Below are 20528 nucleotides of genomic sequence, written 5' to 3'. Positions count from 1 at the left end.
TTGTAACATTTATTAAACACTGAATATAAATGTATTAAATCATTCTAAATTTTGTAACTAGCATTTATTAGAGCTTAATTTGACATTAAGGCAGTTTAATTACAAGAGCAGATACTAAACAAATATTCTGGCTTGATTTCTCGCAGATACCAAATTTGGACAGAAGAACCCTTCTATGACATCAGAAATCCTCCGGATTCTGCCAGTACTAAGCTATGCTGAGGGTGAAGCTGAGAAAACGCCCATCGACCCAAGTGAAGAACTGTGTGAAGTCTTGGCTCAGCATATGCAGAGTTACACTGCACTGATAAATCCTGGTCTGACGTCAAGTCCTTCTCGGGAAGTCAGCATGTTTCCATTTCAGTATGATGTGCCGGATACCCACCTGTACTCGTCCCCTGAATGGACTGATGGGGCAATGCAGAGCTTCAGGTCATATCTGAGCAGACCAACCTCCTTCCAACTGCCAGTATCTAGAGCTTCAGAAATTCTTGCAGCTGGACAAGAGGAGCGGAGGAGAGAAGATCTTGATGATGATGTCTATATCTGTATATCGTCTCCTGAGGAGGCACCTCAGGAGTTGACAGACCCTGTTAATACAGTGTTCGAAGACACATTATCAGACCTGAAATCTTCTGAAAATGTTGAGACATCTGTAGACAATGTTACAACAAGTACCGGAGCACAAGATGATTTAGCATTTGTGCCTCATAATGTGGTTCCAAATGATTTGCAACTGGGAGCTTCTTCCAAAGACAATGAAAAATCCAGTGACCTCAGTGAACTGAACAAAACTGATGATGTGGTGGCAAATAATCTCACTCCTCCTACATCAGATGACCTTCCTGCAGAGCTGATTGTCAGCATCACTTCTGCAGAACAAAGTGTCAGCAATGAGACTCTAAATCTAAGAGCAAAATTACAAGCAGCAGAAGTAAACTCTCTCTGTGATGAGACTGGCTATACTCAAAAGCTTTTGAATATACCTCAGGTCACTAGTTTCACAGAAACAAAACTTAAACTACACACAGGAGGTTCTGGGGGATTGAAAAAAGCATCTAAAGCTTCTGTTGTGCCGTCTACTTTACAGACAGTCAAAACACCAGTGGAGAATGACAATGTAAACAGTCTGAAGGATGAACACACCAAGGAAATACCAGATCACCCACAGCTGAGTAATCCTTCAAATTGGAGGAAATTACAACGGCGTAAGCGCAAATGTGGAAAACTATCTCCAAAAAATAGAAAACTAAGATCAGCTATGGTTGCTTTACCCATAGCAGAAGAGAAAAAAACAGATCCTGAGCATTGCCCTTTAAGAAGGAAAACCGAGCGCTGGGACCTTAAACCAATCATCAGTGAATGTGGAAAGATTTTGGTGCCTCACGGCTCTACAGACTTTGTTGATCAAATTAAATCTTTGAAGGATAAGCTCCAGTCTAACAAAAATGAAGAGTGCTCTGAAAAAATGTTGCTTGATGCCCCAGTGAATGCTGATGACGTGGTCAAATCGGATCCAGAGTCTTGCACTGCTCCAGAGACAGCAGTGGAAGACATGCAGGCTGCTAACATAGTGGAGGGTGGGAATGATCTTCAGAACGTCACTGTTAGTGATGTTAATCCTGAGAAGAAAATTTCAAGGGAGTCAAATTATGGTAATAGTTCATTGCCTTTGAATCCAGAAAGTAATTCCTCAAATAATGAACCCACAGACAGTGTTTCGTCACAAGCAGTTCAGGAAAAACACTCTGAGAACCTCTCCCCTGAAAAGTGCCCAACTAAGAGTGAATTTCTGTTGAGGAAACTAAAATCAGTACTTTTAAGAGGAAAGAGGAAAACGGATCTTGTGACAGAGGACACAGCTCCAAATACTCCTCGGGACACTGAGCCTTGTCTCAAGAAGAGCAAAGGAGCGGACACTGAGTCTGAGGCGCTGACATGTAATGATAAAAATACCCCAACCACCAATGCTGTGGTCACGGAAGTTCAAAAGGTGCAGCCAGTTGACCCTTTGTTTGCGTTTGCCCTTGGCCTGACCCCTAAAGTGATACCGGAGAACTTGAAAAAAACAGAGGATCAGGACTCCAAGCAAAAGACGGACACAGCAAAGACACAGGAACAAATGATTCAGGACAAGCAACCTCAAATCTTGCATAGGGCTTCATCAATTTTTACAAGACGGGGCAGGATAAAAACACTCAAAAAGCACCAAAGCATCTCTGCAGAATGTATCAAAAAGAAATGTAAGTTATGTTTTTGTAATTATAAAGTGTGGAACGCTTGTTTTTTGTCTGATATGTGCAATCTCTTCTGTCATGTACAGGACAAACTAACCCCTTTCCTGACTCTGTCATTCCCATAACTGTCCTCTGCATGCTACTTCTGCACTTTGCAAAGCCTTTGCTAACTTGTGAGCTGTTTTCACACATACACAGCAACCTTGAACTTTTGTCACAATTACCTAGTTTAAATGCATGTGAGAACACAAATGCTTAATGTAACGAAACATGAAACAATCTTTAACCTGCCAGGTGCCTAATGCGATATCTGTATATAATAATACGGGGAATTTAAAGCTAGGAAGTGGTCACCCTGTGTTTTATCTCTTATACATTGTACTTGGGCACCTCAGTGTATAAACCACAGTAGTGAGAATGCAGTTGATGCGAATGTTTCCTCCTTTGTGCTTCGTTTAATTGAGGAATTGTGTGAAAACAGCTAGTTTGCTTTTGCTCCTTTTTGCTTGTGCTGCATTTTTGCTAGCCCTATCAATCTCCAGAGGGTTGACATTATTGGCTAAATAAACCAACACCTTTGTTCTAAACAATGGCATACTTAATATGTTGGTGACAAATTCGTAATGATAATAGACTGGTATATTTCAAGTGCTTTCAATGTGCTACATTTTATTTTCATGCTGTTTCTCTTGTTTCTTCTCTGTTTTGTCTTCACAGGGTGGTTGCACTTTCAAACTCCAGCTTGTTTTGCCAGTGAAAAACTCAAAAACAAAGACTGTACTAGCGATAATTCTGTCAGGAAGACTGAAAAAATGAACAGGGCTTACTCACCTGCAGATGCTTTGAACTTACTTGCTGACTTGGCACTCAGTGCCAATAATGACCAGGCCCCTCCACAACCAAACCCATCATTTGAGAGAAAACCTGAGACAAGTTTGAAGAAGTCTGACCTTAAAAAAGACCTTACCAGTGCTGAACAAGAGTCAGTTCTTCATGCTCTGCTTAGACAGCCTGCTGATAGATCCACTCAGCCACATGAGTCTCCTGCACCAAGCCACCTTGTAGTAAACGGTGAACTCGTTGGTTTGGTATCTAAAGAACATGCTTACTCATTGCCCCCATCTTCCTCTCTACTATTGGGTTTGCCAGGTACATCCCTTGTAAGTGATTCTTCGAGACTTCTGCACCATGACCAGACAATGTATGGATTTCAAACACTACAGCCCTCTGTTGGTCAAGAAGACAGAAGTGAATACAACAGGACACCAGAATATCTGAAAAAGCGCATGGCTTGCAGACAAAAGTTCAGATACTCCCGTACTTTTGTTAATATGGAAGGATGTATAAAGATCACAAGACACTGGCAAGAAAACTATGACTTTAATCTGGACAGCAAGTTTACAAGCGATCCAAAAGACAAAACTATTGTTCGAGCTTTGCATGGGTATGTACACAGTTATTTATCCAGTAATATGTCAGCATAAAGTTAAACATGTTGACAAAAGTTATTCTTGTTTATTTTGATAGCGCTGACATTTACTTCAGATGTCGTTATGTAGCTAACCTTTGTACAATTTGATATCTTCAACAGGCCATGGGATTTCTCCATTCAAGACACTAATGAAGAGGTGCGGCTAATTGTCCACATGTGGATAGGCTTGTTTTACAGTCGGTCAACACCACGCCTTTTTCACGTTGAGTCAAATTTTGCGTACTCCTGCTCAGAAGAGAATGATTCATTGGGAATGACGAGTGCAGTTGTATCTGGCTTAACTATATTTGAGCATAAAGACACTGCTGCTTCTTGCCCAAGTGTACCAGACACTTCAGACCCTTTGTTGTCAAATGCTTTGGACCTCAGCCAAAAGGATGACACCATATTGAATCAAGATTCTGTGGTTTTGGATTTGTCACTGAAAAATTCCAGCACCTGTCTACAGTCAGTCACTTCACATCCACAAATCCACAAAAAAGGGTCGCTTGATTCCAGTGAACAGAAAGAACCCAGTGAAACACTGAATTCTTTAAAGCCACTGGGAGAGCTTCATGAGGCAAGTACATTTCAGGTTTGGTTCTAACATTACTATTACTTCAAACATACAATATGAATAATATATGAATTAATTTCTTTTAAAATTAAATGGTTTTCCAGTTTCAGCTACACCTCAGAAATTTTAGGTCTAGACAGCTAGGATGTTTGGATTAGGGATCTGTGTGACTAGTCAACTAGCTGATTAATTGTCACTATTGTCACTAATCAGTATCAGGCTTACTAGTCATTTAGTCTAATTGTTAGAATTTTAATTAATACCCAGTGCCAGTAAATTGTGTCCTAAATGTTATGAGGCTATTTGTCATCAAATGGCGCATTGTTGTTGAGAAAAGCCATAAATCTGTCTACGTCTTTTGGATGGCCTGGGAAAGACTCTAATCATTTAGTCTAAATTTGTCCTCCTATGTTGCTGAATTCAAAATACAACCAAATGTATAGATCATGAAGTGGTATTTGTGTTCAGTCTCTTGGGAAGTTTCCACATATCTTTACACTCATAAAGCTCAAATACCTGGATGATGCGAAACAAGGACATTTCAGCTCTTACCTTGGAGCAACAAAGAAAAAGGCTAACAGTATCTGCTGTTAGAGCAGGGCGATATGGCCAAAAATATTTATCACGATATATATTTGAAAATTTGCGATAACGATATAACTGACGATATAATTGATGCGAGACAAAATACAACTCCACAACATTACTAGCGCAAAAAGACAACCTTCTATTTATTTTCACTTAAACAAGAAGCTGGTTTTTATGTACATTAAAGCTTTATAAAAATGTAACAGTGCAAATGCAAATTCCTTGCTGAAAGTTTAACCAAAAGGCATTTCCAGTAGAAATGGGCTGACATATCCTGAGCATAACCATGTATAATATCCACTGAAGTTAAAAAGAGGTGCTTTGCAACATTAAACTGCAGTGTGCAGTACGTATTTTTCGGACCATAAGGTGCACGGGATTATAAGGCACATTAAGCGAAACAAAGCAGTCAGATAAATCAAACTTTATTACCGTATTTTCACGACCATAAGACGCACTGTACTAAAAGGCACAGTCTGTTATGTGTGCCATTACTGTATTTAACACACACATAAGGCCCACTGGATTATAGGGCGCATACAAGTACTGTATGCGTATTTAAAAATAAAGCGGGAGCAAACCTGAGTTCGGTACCTTACTCACATTTCTATTACCGGTAATCGTCATCATCAACAACACACAAGCATACAAGTGTGCATATTTAAAAATAAAGCAGGAGCAAAACTGAGTTTGGTACTCACATTTTTATTACCAGCAATCGTCATCATCAACAACAAACAAGCATACAAGTGTGTGTATTTAAAAATAAAGCAGGAGCAAAACAAAGTTTGGTACTCACATTTTTATCATCAATCAAACCCATCGAAGTCCTCATCCTCTGTGTCTGAATTGAACAGCTGCGCTAAATCTCCATCAAACATGCCAAGTTCACTTTCTTCACTGTCAGAGTCACTTTCCGTGCCGTGCGGCTCCTCGGAAATGATGCCGGCTTTTGCGAAAGCTCGAACAACAGTGCCAGCAGACATGTTAGCCCAAGCATCTACAATCCATTGGCAAATTGTGGCGTAACTCGCCCGGCGCTGCCTTCCACTCTTGGTGAAACTGTGGTCTCCATCGGTCATCCATCGCTCCCAGGCCGCTCGCAGCCTTACTTTGAACGGGCGGTTCACACCGATGTCCAGCGGTTGGAGTTCCTTTGTCAGGCCTCCCGGAATGACCGCAAGCTCACAGTTAATTTGTTTCACTAGTTTTTTCACATCGGCTGTGAGATGGGCACGCATAGAGCCACAGATTAAGAGCGATGGTGATGCGTGGAAAAAACCACCTGGTCTCCTTACATACACCTCCCTCAGCCACTCTTTCATCATTTCCTCATCCATCCAGCCCTTTTCATTTGCCTTAATGATGATTCCTGCTGGAAACTTCTCTTTAGGCAAAGTCTTTCGCTTAAAAATCACCATAGGCGGCAGTTTCTGTCCATTAGCATGGCAGCCAAGCACAACAGTAAAAGAAGACTTTTCATACCCCGTTGTGCGTATCGCTACCGTGCTGGTCCCCTTCTTCTCCACAGTGTGACTCACCGGGATGTCAAAAGTGAGCGGGACCTCGTCCATGTTTGTGATGTGGCTGGGCTGGATGTTTTTGTCGCCGATGTGTTTGCTGCAGTAGGAGCGGAAGATGGCCAGCTTTTCCTTATAATCTGCTGGAAGTTGCTGCGATACCGTAGTCCTGGTCCGGATGGAAAAATGGCACCGTTTCATAAAACGAAAGCACCAAGACGGACCTCCTTGGAAATGTTCAATGTTCATCTCTTCAGCTAGTGAAACTGCTTTTAGCCGAATGGTGACCGTCGAAACGCTTCTCCTGCTCGTTCTTTGCTCGATGATCCACCGCTCGAGTCTTTCCTCCAACTCGGGCCACCTCGCCTTATGTCCGCGGAAACTCAGCTGCGTTTTCTTGACCTGCCGGAGCTTGTTTTCTAGCTTCCTCCATTTGCAAACCATCTATTCGTTAATCTTAAATTCTCTCGCCGCTGCTCGATTTCCATGTTCCTCCGCATAGCTGATGGCCTTCAGTTTAAACTGTGCTTCATAAGCGTGTCTCTTTGCCATTTTCAGGGTTGTTAAAACAACGATGTTCCACATAATGCACATACCTGTCCTTTTATACAGGTATGTGCGATTGTCCGGTATATACGATCAACGCCCACACTTCACCCTTTAGCGTTCTCATGGTGTTCTCTACTACGTCCTCCTTACAACACACAGGGCGCACTGCGCTATAGGGCGCGCCGTACTTTTTGAAGAAAATCTAAGACTTTTAAGTGCGCCTTATGGTCGTGAAAATACGGTAAACTCATTCTTCTTGCTTCCTCCACTTCTGTACCATTGATTCATTAATGTTGAATTCTCTGGCAGCTGCTCTATTCCTGGGTGTGGGTCCCAATCAGCCAGAGTTTCGGGTGTGTTCATTGTGAAACCTGGCCCCATCTTATCATGCGAATTCCTGAGGTCAGATGGCCCAGGATGTGAGTGGGCGTTAAGGCGTCTGGGAAGGGATCTCAAAACTGGATTATAGATGGCAGAGAGTTGGTGTCGTAAACCCCCGCCTCTGTTCAAAGATGGTCGCTCACAGTGGACATAGATGGCTTCTTTCACTCCTCTTTCAAACCATCTGTCCTCTCTGTCCAAAATGTGAACATTGGCATCCTCGAAAGAGTGTCCTTTATCCTTAAGATGCAGATGGACTGCTGAGTCTTGTCCTGTGGAGGTGGCTCTTCTGTGTTGTGCCATGCCACCTCCACAGGACAAGAGATGGAACAAGAGCAGGTGAGACAGACATGTTAGTCAAATGGTCGTTTACCAAAAGTATCACCGTATCATAGGTACTCATGTATCTCGTACCTAGTGTTTCTTTTTAGGTTTGTTATTTTTCAAATTCTATATTTATTAAGTTATGCAGGCTTGTTTGCACAACAAGGCTAAATAATTATATAAACTTTTCTCAATCTAAATAGTGTACTTTGGTAGAATTAAAAAAACAAGTGTAGTGCAGGTACAGTGGGGCAAAAAAGTATTTAGTCAGCCACCGATTGTGCAAGTTCCCCCACCTAAAATGATGACAGAGGTCAGTAATTTGCACCAGAGGTACACTTCAACTGTGAGAGACAGAATGTGAATAAAAAATCCATGAATCCACATGGTAGGATTTGTAAAGAATTTATTCGTAAATCAGGGTGGAAAATAAGTATTTGGTCAATGACAAAAATACAACTCAATACTTTGTAACATAACCTTTGTTGGCAATAACAGAGGTCAAACGTTTACTATAGGTCTTTACCAGGTTTGCACACACAGTAGCTGGTATTTTGGCCCATTCCTCCATGCAGATCTTCTCGAGAGCAGTGATGTTTTGGGGCTGTCGCCGAGCAACACGGACTTTCAACTCCCGCCACAGATTTTCTATGGGGTTGAGGTCTGGAGACTGGCTAGGCCACTCCAGGACTTTCAAATGCTTCTTACAGAGCCACTCCTTTGTTGCCCGGGCGGTGTGTTTTGGATCATTGTCATGTTGGAAGACCCAGCCTCGTTTCATCTTCAAAGTTCTCACTGATGGAAGGAGGTTTTGGCTCAAAATCTCACGATACATGGCCCCATTCATTCTGTCCTTAACACGGATCAGTCGTCCTGTCCCCTTGGCAGAAAAACAGCCCCATAGCATGATGTTTCCACCCCCATGCTTCACAGTAGGTATGGTGTTCTTGGGATGCAACTCAGTATTCTTCTTCCTCCAAACACGACGAGTTGAGTTTATACCAAAAAGTTCTACTTTGGTTTCATCTGACCACATGACATTCTCCCAATCCTCTGCTGTATCATCCATGTGCTCTCTGGCAAACTTCAGACGGGCCTGGACATGCACTGGCTTCAGCAGCGGAACACGTCTGGCACTGCGGGATTTGATTCCCTGCCGTTGTAGTGTGTTACTGATGGTGACCTTTGTTACTTTGGTCCTAGCTCTCTGCAGGTCATTCACCAGGTCCCCCCGTGTGGTTCTGGGATCTTTGTTCACCGTTCTCATGATCATTTTGACCCCACGGGATGAGATCTTGCGTGGAGCCCCAGATCGAGGGAGATTATCAGTGGTCTTGTATGTCTTCCATTTTCTGATGATTGCTCCCACAGTTGATTTTTTTCACACCAAGCTGCTTGCCTATTGTAGATTCACTCTTCCCAGTCTGGTGCAGGTCTACAATACTTTTCCTGGTGTCCTTCGAAAGCTCTTTGGTCTTGGCCATGGCGGAGTTTGGAGTCTGACTGTTTGAGGCTGTGGACAGGTGTCTTTTATACAGATGATGAGTTCAAACAGGTGCCATTCATACAGGTAACGAGTGGGGGACAGAAAAGCTTCTTACAGAAGACGTTACAGGTCTGTGAGAGCCAGAGATTTTCCTTGTTTGAGGTGACCAAATACTTATTTTCCACCCTGATTTACGAATAAATTCTTTACAAATCCTACCATGTGAATTCATGGATTTTTTTTTTCATATTCTGTCTCTCACAGTTGAAGTGTACCTCTAGTGCAAATTACTGACCTCTGTCATCATTTTAAGTGGGGGAACTTGCACAATCGGTGGCTGACTAAATACTTTTTTGCCCCACTGTATATGATGATTTTTAGTGCTACTTTCATCTAGTTCTGATTGTGGTTCTGTCTTGGTTAAATCCCAAGTAGTCCTGATTTTGAACTGTTGTAGTCCTGTTTTAATTCTGGATCAGTTCTGGGTCTGGTTGAATTGGGGTTTAGTCCTCGTGTCTTGATACAGCCCTGACCTTGTTCTGCCTTGCTGCTTAATTAAAAAACTAGTTTAAGGTGTCCTGCACATGTGATATATATTTTTCCCTATATGAAGTCATTCTTTCTTTGAACAAAACTCAAAACAGAGCCTATTAATCTTTCAGTCATTTCTACCCCCCCCCCCCCCCCCAAAAAAAAGTAAAAAAAATCCCACATGCATACTACCCTTTTGGGCTAAGCCCCAGGTGTTTCAAATGTCTGGCTCCGCCTCTGGTTAAATGTAATAAATTTTGTTTTCATGGATGCCTGGAAGTTAAACTTCATAGTTACACCTGGTATAGCAGCAATGCTGATCGTTTTATTAAAGATGAAAGAATTTAGACAGTTTTTAACTCTCAGTGATGCTGCAGTGTTCGTTTGACCTGAAGCATACGGAGTTTAGGACCCAGATTACTCCCAGATTTAAGAGCATCTTAGTCCGACAAATACGACAATAACGACGGCCGCTTGCATGTTCTGCAAAAAAATGTGCTTTGTCGTGTATCTGACGGACAAACATCAAACCAGTTCCACATCGCTGAAGTTGCACCATTTTTACAAACCAATTCTGGTTCATCTGTTTCACTCAACAATCGGCCATGTGCGTATGAAAACAAAGGCACTGCCTATGCGCGTTGTACTCATATTCTATCGCGATATTTCATTTTCCTATCGTTGCCTAACATTATACTGGTATTACCGTGAACGGTATAATATGGCCCAGCCCTATCTGCTGTTTTGTATAAAATGTTTTGACATTAAATACAAACCACTCAGTCTGAAATGTTCAATTAACATATTGCATGAATTAAATTGATATTTTAGTGTGATTTGTTTATATTTTCTGTTAACTCTTTCTTTTTCAGCCTTCTGAAAACATGGTTCATTCCAAAACGATTGTGACTGACGTGAAAAATTTCATAAAGCCTCATGAAGCTAAGCAGACCAGTCCTCACAGTAAAACTATCTGCCTGGAGAAGATTGATTTTCCATCTATTAGAGGTGATGGAATAGCCATTCCTCTTCAAAAAGTGGCACAAAGTGCATCTGTCAAGGTCACCACTGCTGTGGCACAATTTGGAATTGGTCAAGTGTTACTTGGATGCGGTGAAGAGGGGAAAAATATGCAAGAGAGCACTAAAAATCTAGGAGCTAAAGAGATGGACTTGGTGAAACAAGGTGCAATGGATTCCTTTTCATTTGTGAAACCTGAAAAAGGAGACCTCAATATGGAAGTAGAAGGTGTGGTTCAGACAGATGAGCATGAAAAAAACAAATTGAAAAAACTGGCAATGTGTGAAAGGAAGGAACACCCAAGCCAAGAAGGTAATGCAGAGCCATCTCAAAAGGTTAGTCATGCAGGTGATGATTCTGGAAAGAAATCAGATATTATTGCCTGCAATGGAAATTGTGTAGAAAGTGAGAAGCTATTATCAAAGGAGGAGCATAAAGGAGTCTCACAAGAACATCGCGGACATTTTAAAGGGTTTCTGGCCTGTGACCTAAAGCATAAGGCTAAAGTGATGAAAGAATATGGTCACTCTAAAGAAAATGGACTATATGAGAAAGAAAACTGCATGTCTGCTGGAAAGGATTTGACTGATCAGCCATTACCTGTAATGTGTAATGGTCCAGACTTGGTAAACAACAACTACATTACACGCAGTAATCATCAAGCAGAAATGAACGAGCAACCACCAGTAGTAAGCAACACCAACAATGTCTGCCATGGCTTACCTCCGATGCTTTGTGCAGATGGTATTGCACTGGCAGATGGCTATTTCATTTCAGAAAATAATTCTCACACTCCTTTGGGAATTAAATCCAAATACAGGAAGCCTGCAACTAAGAAAATCTCCCCCCAAAAAAATTATTTGAGAGATGAGGCATTTCAATCAGCAGTATTACTTGTATCTGATGGAAGCTCGCCTATGCCTCTGGTAAAAGACAGTTTTGAAATGGAGAGCCAAAACAAAGAAATAACAGACTGCAACAATGTTCAAAGTAATAATGATCAAGAAGATCAGAAAATTAAGTCAACAGAGGAAGAGGTAAAGGATGACAAAGAGCAATTTCAGTGCCAGGTTCATTCACCGCTGTGTGAGGCTCCAAAAGCATCTGATGGACAAGTGGCATTTACTGAAGAAGCAGATTTCAGGACTAATAAAACAAATGAGGGTCTGAACAAAGGTTGCATTGCATTTGAAAGTCCTTTTACTGGAATGAACCCTTCAGAAAAGGTTATAGTACTGGTAAAGGATGACAGTGCAAGTCACAAAAACACATTTGGTCAAAGTAACAATGATCATGAAGATCAGAAAACTAAGTCAACAGAGGAAGAGGTAAAGGATGAGGAAGAGCAATTTCAACACCAGGTTCATTCACCTCTGTGTGAGGTTCCAAACGCAAGTGAGGTAAAAGTGGCATTTACTGAAGAAACAGATTTCAGGACAGATGAAACAAATGAGGGATGGAACAAAAGCTGCATCTCAGATGAAAGTCCTTTTACTGAAATAGATCATTTAGAAAAGGTAGGGCCAGTGGATGACAACTTACAAAAAACATTTGAACCCCAGCCTCATTCACCCCAGTGTAAGTTTCCAAAACGATGTGAGACAGAAGTGGCATTTACTAAGGAAGAAAGCCTCAGAGAAGAAGAATTCATAACAAACAAAGAAAATGAGGGATTGGGTAAAGGTTGCACTGGAATTAAAAATTATTTTATTGGAATACATGCGTCAGAAAAGGTTGGAGTACAGGTTAATGATGACAGTGCAATAAGCAAAATAACATTTGGTCAAAGTAACAGGGATTGTGAAGACCAGGAAACGATGTCAACAGAGGACGTAGTAAAGAATGACAAAGAGCAGTTTCAGCACCAGCCTCATTTACCCAAATGTGAGTCTCCAAAATTATGTGAGGCACAAGTGGCATTTACTGAAGAAGCAGATTTTAGGACTAATGAAACAAATGAGGAACTAGACAAAAGTTCCATTGCTATTGATATTCCTTTTACTGGAAGAGACCCTTCAGAAAGGGTAACAGTACAAGTAAAGGATGACAGTGCAATTCACAAAAACACATTTGGTCAAAGTAACAATGATCATGAAGATCAGGAAACTGTGTCAACAGAGGAAGTTAAGGATCTCAAACAACAATTTCAACACGAGGTTCATTCACCTCCTTGTGAGGTTCGAAAAATATGTGAGGCACAAGTGGCATCTACTAAGGAAACAGACCTCAGAACAAATGAGGGATTGACCAAAAGTTGCACTGGGGTTGAAATTCCTTTTATTGGACTAGATAGATCAGAAGAACTTATAGTACAGGTAAAGGATAACACAGCAACATTTCAACGCCAACTCCGGTGGAAGATTCCAAAAATGTGTGAGGCAAACATGGCATTTGCAGAAAAAACAGATGTTGGAAGAGACAAAAAAAATGATAGACTGGACAAACGTTGCACTGAGGATGAAATTCCTTGTATTGGAATGGATGCCTCAGGAAAGGATGCAGTACTGGCGAAAGTTGATAATGCAACTGGCAAAGAACAATTTCAATGCCAGCCTCAGTCACTTCTGTCTGAAGTTCCAAAAATATTTGAGGCACAAGTTACATTCACTAAAGAAATGGATCTCAGAGCAGAGTGCAAAACAAATGAGAGATTGGATAAAAATTGCAGTGGTGTTGAAATTCCTCTTATTGGAATAGATTCCTCAGAAAAGATTAGTGTACATCTACATGGCTCACACCCCCAAGGCAAGTCTGGAGAAGTGGTACAAGGCCAGGAAGAAATTCCATTCATCAGTGACTCTAGCTACTCTAAAGCTGCACTGACCAGTGAGATATGTAGTACATCTCAAGCATGTAGTCAAAAAGAAGAACCTTGCAAAATGTTACTTCTTGATATAAATGAAAGTTACGGGCCAGTAGACTTTGGTATGGAGTCAGATGACCGATGCCCTACTCCAACTATAGATGAAAAACCATATGGGTACCCATCTTGTTCTAGCCCAGGCAAAAGCAATTCTGCATTAAGTAGTAGTATAACTGGCAAAAACTTGAATCGTGAATGCCTCAACACAAGCTCAGCACCTGTAAATGGTGAGCTGCCTTGTGAGGAAAAACTTTGTCACAGTTCCATTGTTAAGACTGATTCCAGCCTTCACCAGATTCTCCATCCTGATCTTGAAGCAAGGACTCTAAGAGTTCTACAAAGTATAGACAAGTTCCTGTCCAAATCAAACCACATTGACAAGTCCTGTCAGATCGAAACACCTAAAATGAAAGAGTCTGTTGCTCAATCCCCTGAACCTAGTAGCAAATGTACCCCAAGTTCTTTAGCCTTTGACCAACCTACAGTTGACTTTAAGGATAAGAAAATAGGCAATGAAAAGTCAGCTCTTGTGTCATCTTCTACCTCACAGGATCTGCACATAGAATCATCAGATAACTTACTTGTATCACCTTTTAAAAGTAAATTGGAAGAAGTGCTTGGTGTCAAGTTGAATATAAAGAAAACTGACTCGGTTCCTCAGGAATATTTTGAAAGAGTCGGTATACAAGAAACCTTGATAGGGCAGGATGGCCAGTTCCCCAGAAATTGTCCATCCGAGTTGTTCCAAGTCATTAAACCAAGTTTAGACCAAGAGAGACCTAAACCAACACTGCAGTCGAATGTAAATCAGGAATCCCGTGCATACAATCATTGTCCTGTCTTGGCTGTCAAACCATCGAAGAATGATGAATGTCAAGCAGATTACTTCTTAGTAGATACACAAATTGAAAATTCTCTCAAAAACAACCCACCTAAAACCCCTAGACTGGAATATAGCAAGCCAACATCTGTGCTCTCAGAAAAGAGGACAAATGCAAAATCTAAAGGATGTTCTGAAAGACTAAATGATAACCAGGATGCCAGTCAACTTTCCTTCAAAACTACTTGGCTTCCAGTTGTTGGTAATAGTAGATCAAATTCATTTCCCTCATATCAGTACCAGAGAAAGGATATTTCAAAATTCGACATGAATCTGTCATTGCCACCACCTATGGAGTCTTTTGAATCTGCAAAAAGTTCCTCAAAACGTGTTGATGAAATTCAAGGTTTCTTAACAAATGGTTTAGCTCAGAAAGTTGAGCAAACTGTTAGAAAAAATATTGAGATGGATCTCAAAGACCCCTCCAGTGCAGCAGCTTCATTTATAGATCAAATAAATAGCGACAACATAGATAAAAGTCTGGTCTTGGGGCCTCAAAGCTCACTTGTATGCACAGTCTATAACAATAGTCAGAAGAGATCTTATTCGTTTCTGGAACAAGTTTCTCGGAGGTGCATTCAAGATGATCTCACTCAGGCGTCAGTTGAACAAGAATCCCTCATTTTCTCAGAGCAAATGAAACAGGCTTTGAAAAAGAGTGAGAGGAGACCCACCCACCAAGAAGACAGTCATGACAAAATAAGGCTGTCTTGCACTAGTCCTTTGACTATCAACTTCTCTAATCTAGACGAGCAAGAGGATTCACTGGATCACTTGGGAACCTCTCTTATTGGACAAAAAATTAAGGTAGACCTGTCCAACAGGAAGGATGCAACTGACAAAAATGAAGAAAAGATGATTTGTCCTGGAGAACTTTCTGAAGGCAAAGATAACACTGTGGAACATGACTGGGTTTCTGATGTGACTGTGGAATGTGCCAGACTGTATGAAGCAAAAATGCAAGATGTTTGTGCTTTCAAAAAAGTCTCAGCTAAAGCCAAACACTTCCGAAGGAGTTGCACTAAGACTGAACCAAGTAACCATTTTGACTTCTGTGAACAAATGAAGAAAGAAATGGATAAAACGTTCCGGACTAATCTAAATTCAGTTGTGAAGAAGTCCTGTAGAACAAAGTATAGGTTCTACATGCTAGCAACGTCAGAAGATGTCTTCTTTGAACAAACCAAGGTAAAACACTTTTTTTAAAATAGTGTTCTCAGCCATATAATGTTTATAAGCTATATCTCAGACATGTCTGATCAAATTCAATTACACAAGATGCTTGTATATGAAAGGTACAAGAAAAAAGTTAGTCATTGGTCAGAAATAGATATTGAATACAATAGTCAAGACAGATGTTGGTGTAAAGTACTGGGCCTACTCCCTCAGTATAATCAGTTTATATGATTTCCATTAGTATGTTCAGTGTTTTTCACATATTTCCTTCAGACTATGGCTGAATACCACCCTAACCCATTTAAACTAAACAGAACCACCAAAAGGATTGTTTTGAACCTGGCTTGGAACAGTAGCAGCAATGGCAAAGAAATCCTCTCTTACAGAACTTTTTTTGTAAATATATTTTATTAGTATTGGAAATAATTTGGAGTCATTCATTACAGATTATAATGGTCAAACATATTTTAGAACCCATTAAGACGTCGGTCACAGAGGCTTACAGACCACTTGGGGGATGACTTATAAAGCCCTGTCACGGGGGGGTGACTATTCCCTGACTGGTTTTAAGTGGTTGCTGGCTGTTGCTCTGAAATTGATTGCTAAACCCCAGTGGGATTTACTTACCTGGATGATTGAGCATGCATCAAGACATCTGAACCAAAACCACTTGCAAATGCTTCTGGTGTAGCAGGTTGCCTGTGGTATGTGTGGAACTTGCTAAACGGTTGTGAAACTGTGAAGTGTGAAGCAAACAGACAACAGAAACAGGTTGCCTTCAAAGTAAAAGTTGGGCCTTTTGAAATGTCTTGGGTTTTAGCATTAAGGTTTCCTGTTTGTGTCAGACTTTTTCAAGTTTTAGTACTTCTCAGTGGTTAGTTAGCAAATGTTTGCTGACAAGTCAACATCTTCCGTGAAGACTTCAGGCAACTTTGGCATTCTGCTAACAGCCAAATCAGTCACAAGAGTTTGAGAGTTTCTGGTGTAGCACTGTATGTCTTTTGCAAGAAATTTAGCCTAGCAACAGCTGTAACCACTCACCAACCTATCAGGGAATAAACATAGTGACCGGAGGCAGATATCTTCTCTTCACCGTATCTTCCTCTCTCTCATTCAGCATCTACACTGATCCACCCCAGTATACAGCCCCTTACCTATTCTGGACTGAAACCCATCCAATTTGGATTTTGCTCTTTATTTGCTAGGATTTGTTTTCACAGACTCTGGACTCAGTTCAGCTAAGGTTTTCCCCATTGCACCAACATCAAACTGCCGGCCTCTCAAACATTCATTATGCATGCACTCTGCTCCACTCTGCCTAATATCTCATCACTGTTTTACCCTACCTTGTCTTTAATCTAACTATAGTCCCCATAGTACTCCCCATAGTACTCATATAGTACTCATCTAGCCATCTCATGTAGCTGTCTCTGATTTATGAAACGCATGCCTTCATATCAAAAAGTATGTACCCTCCATACAGTGATTGTTGACTGCAGCATATTACATTGTTTTCTTTGAACATCAACATTGTGTTGATTGGGTAAATAACTATTGATGGTTCCAGGTATGAATGGTGGTAATTTTTTTTCTTTAAATCCCCAAATTTATTATATGAGGAATAAGTCAATTTAGAAAAAGTAATGAAATAAGAGATTGTGGGGTTTGTAACTGAGTTACATGATTTTAAAATGCCAAATGGTTCAAAATGAACCCTCTGGTGGTTCTAGTGCATAAGGTAAGGGTCAGATTCAAATGTAACAAAATATCTATACAACTTAAAATGAATTGTTGTTTATTTCTCACAAGCTTGTGCTTATAGTAGCCATTATTGAGGTGTGACAGTAAAGGATCTAAGCTGTTTTTCATAACCCTTGTACATATAAAATATAAACTTGCCATATATTTTATAACTTCTCACTGAGTAATAATTTTATTTCAATAGGCACAGTTAGAGGCAGAGGGCCACACTCCTGTACAGCCATCTGAATTCTTCCCTGGTGATGATTGTTCTTCATCTTTGATCATCATCCTCAAGAATGAAGACATTGCTGAGCATATTTGTGAGGTAATGGTTCTATTGGTGTAAAAAATCACAACAAAACTTAAATAAAAGTTATTAAAGACTCAACTTTCTGCTTTTCAGGTCCCACACTTGCTTGAGCTGAAGAAGTCACGGCATGTGCAGTTTGCTGGAATTGATGAACCAGATGATGTTTTGAATCTCACACATCAGGAACTCTTCATGCAGGGTGGTTTTATAATGTTTGACAGAACAGCGCTGGATGCTCTCAGCCTTTGTATGTGCACTTTTATTGGGCACTAGTTTTCTGTGTTTGGAGTATTTTCATTATTATTAATTTAACTAATTGCTTGAACCTTGAATGAATTTGTAGGTAACATGAAAAAGGTGTCTGAAATCTTGCTAGAGCTAAGCAAAATGGGAAAATGGAAATGGATGTTGCATTACAGAGACAGCCGTCGATTAAAGGAAAATGCAAGGTAAGGACCAGCCCACAAAGAATAACTAAATAAAACTTTCCAGTTTGGTATATCTCAGTTGCACAAGATGAATTTCTTTCTTTTTCACTCTTTGTTTAAAATTTAAGATATTATTTATTTATATAGTCCTTCTAAAAAAAGATAAAATGCAATAATGCACCACAAAATGGCATAAAACATGAAATTAATGAAGAAACATGAGAACAAACAAAAATGGGCACATAGAAGTAGTACTAGTAATATAACACAAACCAGTGAACTAATAGAATTACGGACTCTACCAGAGACCTGGGTGCTTGAGGGTTCTGCACAGTATCTTTGCTATTCCTAGGACTGTACTCTTCTGGACAGAGATCCTGGGTGTTGTTCCTGGAATCTGCTGGAGCAACTTCCCCAGCTTGGGGGTCAATGCACTGAGTTCTCGAATTATTACTGGGACCACTGTTGTGTTCACCTTCTACATCAGGGGTCCGCAACTAAAATAGCAGGAGGTCTACTACAATGGTCTTTGATCATTGGTCAATGGGCTTTGATCATCCAGCAGGGCAAAATGATCAATAAACTGACCTCACAACCCATTTTTCAGTCAGTGGGCTAGTTTCAGTCATTATGCAAAGTACTGTTCATAAGGTTGGGAAAACCTGCAATCACCTGAGACAGAAGAAGTCACTTGGATAAATAAAAACACTGTGTCCAGATAAACAGAATCAACTTTTTGGTACAACATTAAGGTGTAACCACCAAAAAACCCCCCTCAATATTCAGGAAAATTAAGAACTGCTTTAAACTGTGCAGTAAATATGTTTCACAAACTCAACACAATGCAACTTAAAAAAGACTGGAAGTCAAACAGGCTCTTAACTAGGTCAATCTCAACCACCCTAGGGGGCATGTTCCACTTTGACCTTTTTGATACTTGGCACAGATATTCCTGTATACTATGCCGACCACTTGGTCCCATGTATGCCCTAACTGCTAGCATCTTGCACCTTGCTGTTATGTGCTGGATTTTCTGAAGGGAGTCTTTATACAGCTTGCACATGGGGTTTTACCTGGTGTGGTAGACACCAACCTCTATGGATCTCTATGAGCTTGTTCCAGTGCTGCCACGATTAGTTACTCTGTGCTGTTACTTCTATCTGCTGTTAATACATACATGCAGGGGCCTGTCCTTCCATTATGGTTCTTCTCCTGGCTCCTCTTCTTTCTCAGGTTTGTGCTGCCTGAGGTATTCAACAAGCACACGATTACTTGTGGCTATCTTCCTGATGTACTCATGGATGTTTGTCGTCTCATCCTGGACAGTGGTTCTGACACTCTCTAGCCCTTGGCCTCCTTCCTTTCACTTAGTGTATAGTCTCATTGTGCAACTCTCAATTCATGGTAAGGAGCTTTCTTGTATTGATTCCAGTGACTTCTATTGCCTCCTTTTGCCAGCTTATTATCCCCGCAGGGTATTTGATCACCGGCAGGGCATAGGTGTTAATTGCCTGGCTCTTGTTCATCCCATTCAGCTGACTCCTCAGGACTTGCCTTACTCTCTGCAGTATTTGGTGGTTTGAGCCTTCCTAGCGGCCTCTTTGTGGTTCCCATTAGCCTCGATGATCTCTGTCTGGTCAATGTTTTGTCTCATCTAGATGTTCAATACGCTGGTGTTGATTGTCACTTGATCTGTGAAATTCTAATGTTACCTTGGCCAGTAGTCCATTTCTCGCCAGCATCCTGGGTCCCCAATGCTGGTGCATCGGCTCCCCTGGATGCAGTAGCTTCAACGTGTGACATTGATCGGTTTGGATCCATATGGTTTCATGCCTCATTTCTCCAGTCGCCTGGTTGTGGTCGCTTCAGCAGGCGACTACCCTCCTTTTTTTGCACCCAGGCTTGGGACCATCCTTGGTGGACTTAGATGCACTAGTTTGCCACAGCCAGTAACAGTTCAAGTTTATGAGTTACTGAGCTTACTATATTCCACAGAGCGCTACAGTCGTGAGCCATGCCAGTTGTTTTGATGGCATGCAAAGGGCCAACAACATATTTGGTTGGGATGCAGAATGAAACTGTGCTTTTCAATTTATTTATTTATTTTTAAATACAAGGAAACTGAGACCATATTTCATCAGACAGAATTTGCTCATTTGTATTTTTTTTTTCCTCAGCCATTTGCAACATCTGTTTTCATTTGGAGTCTTAACTTCCTGAACATCAAATTTGTTCCTCTCAAATCCAGGTTGAGTGCAGAGTCAAAGGAAAAGAAACACTTTCTGTACTGGGGCCAGGAGGCTGGAATCCTGGAGGTTTTGCCTTACCATGACTGTGACCAGATGTCAAAAGATCAGCCTGATTATCTCACATGTTTGGTCCGCCAGCAGGTTCAGAAAATATCATCTCGCTTCCTTGTTTTTATAACTGGTGAGACATGAATA

General features: G+C 40.9%; 1 protein-coding gene across 3 annotated transcripts in view; it reads left to right on the top strand.

Annotated features, from left to right (window-relative positions):
- Positions 1–20528, top strand: part of tasor2 (transcription activation suppressor family member 2) — a 33018-nt gene that overhangs the window by 11531 nt on the left and 959 nt on the right. The window contains exons 14-21 of one of the 3 annotated variants that reach the window (XM_085462259.1): positions 147–2243; positions 2955–3681; positions 3829–4288; positions 10537–15615; positions 17549–17671; positions 17750–17903; positions 18000–18105; positions 20333–20514. In XM_085462259.1, coding sequence (XP_085318385.1) covers positions 147–2243; positions 2955–3681; positions 3829–4288; positions 10537–15615; positions 17549–17671; positions 17750–17903; positions 18000–18105; positions 20333–20514 — 8928 coding nt within the window. Of the gene's footprint in view, positions 1–146; positions 2244–2954; positions 3682–3828; positions 4304–10536; positions 15616–17548; positions 17672–17749; positions 17904–17999; positions 18106–20332; positions 20515–20528 lie in introns of all 3 variants that reach the window. The other 2 variants (XM_085462258.1, XM_085462260.1) reach the window with 2 other exon arrangements.

This window comes from Copadichromis virginalis, linkage group LG7 (genome assembly GCF_057382275.1).
Source record: "Copadichromis virginalis isolate Kocher_CV1m ecotype Utaka linkage group LG7, C_Virginalis_male_GT1.1, whole genome shotgun sequence".
NCBI classification, from domain to species: Eukaryota; Metazoa; Chordata; class Actinopteri; order Cichliformes; family Cichlidae; genus Copadichromis; species Copadichromis virginalis.
Note: the sequence above shows the minus strand (reverse complement) of the source record. Positions and strands in the feature narration are given on the sequence as shown.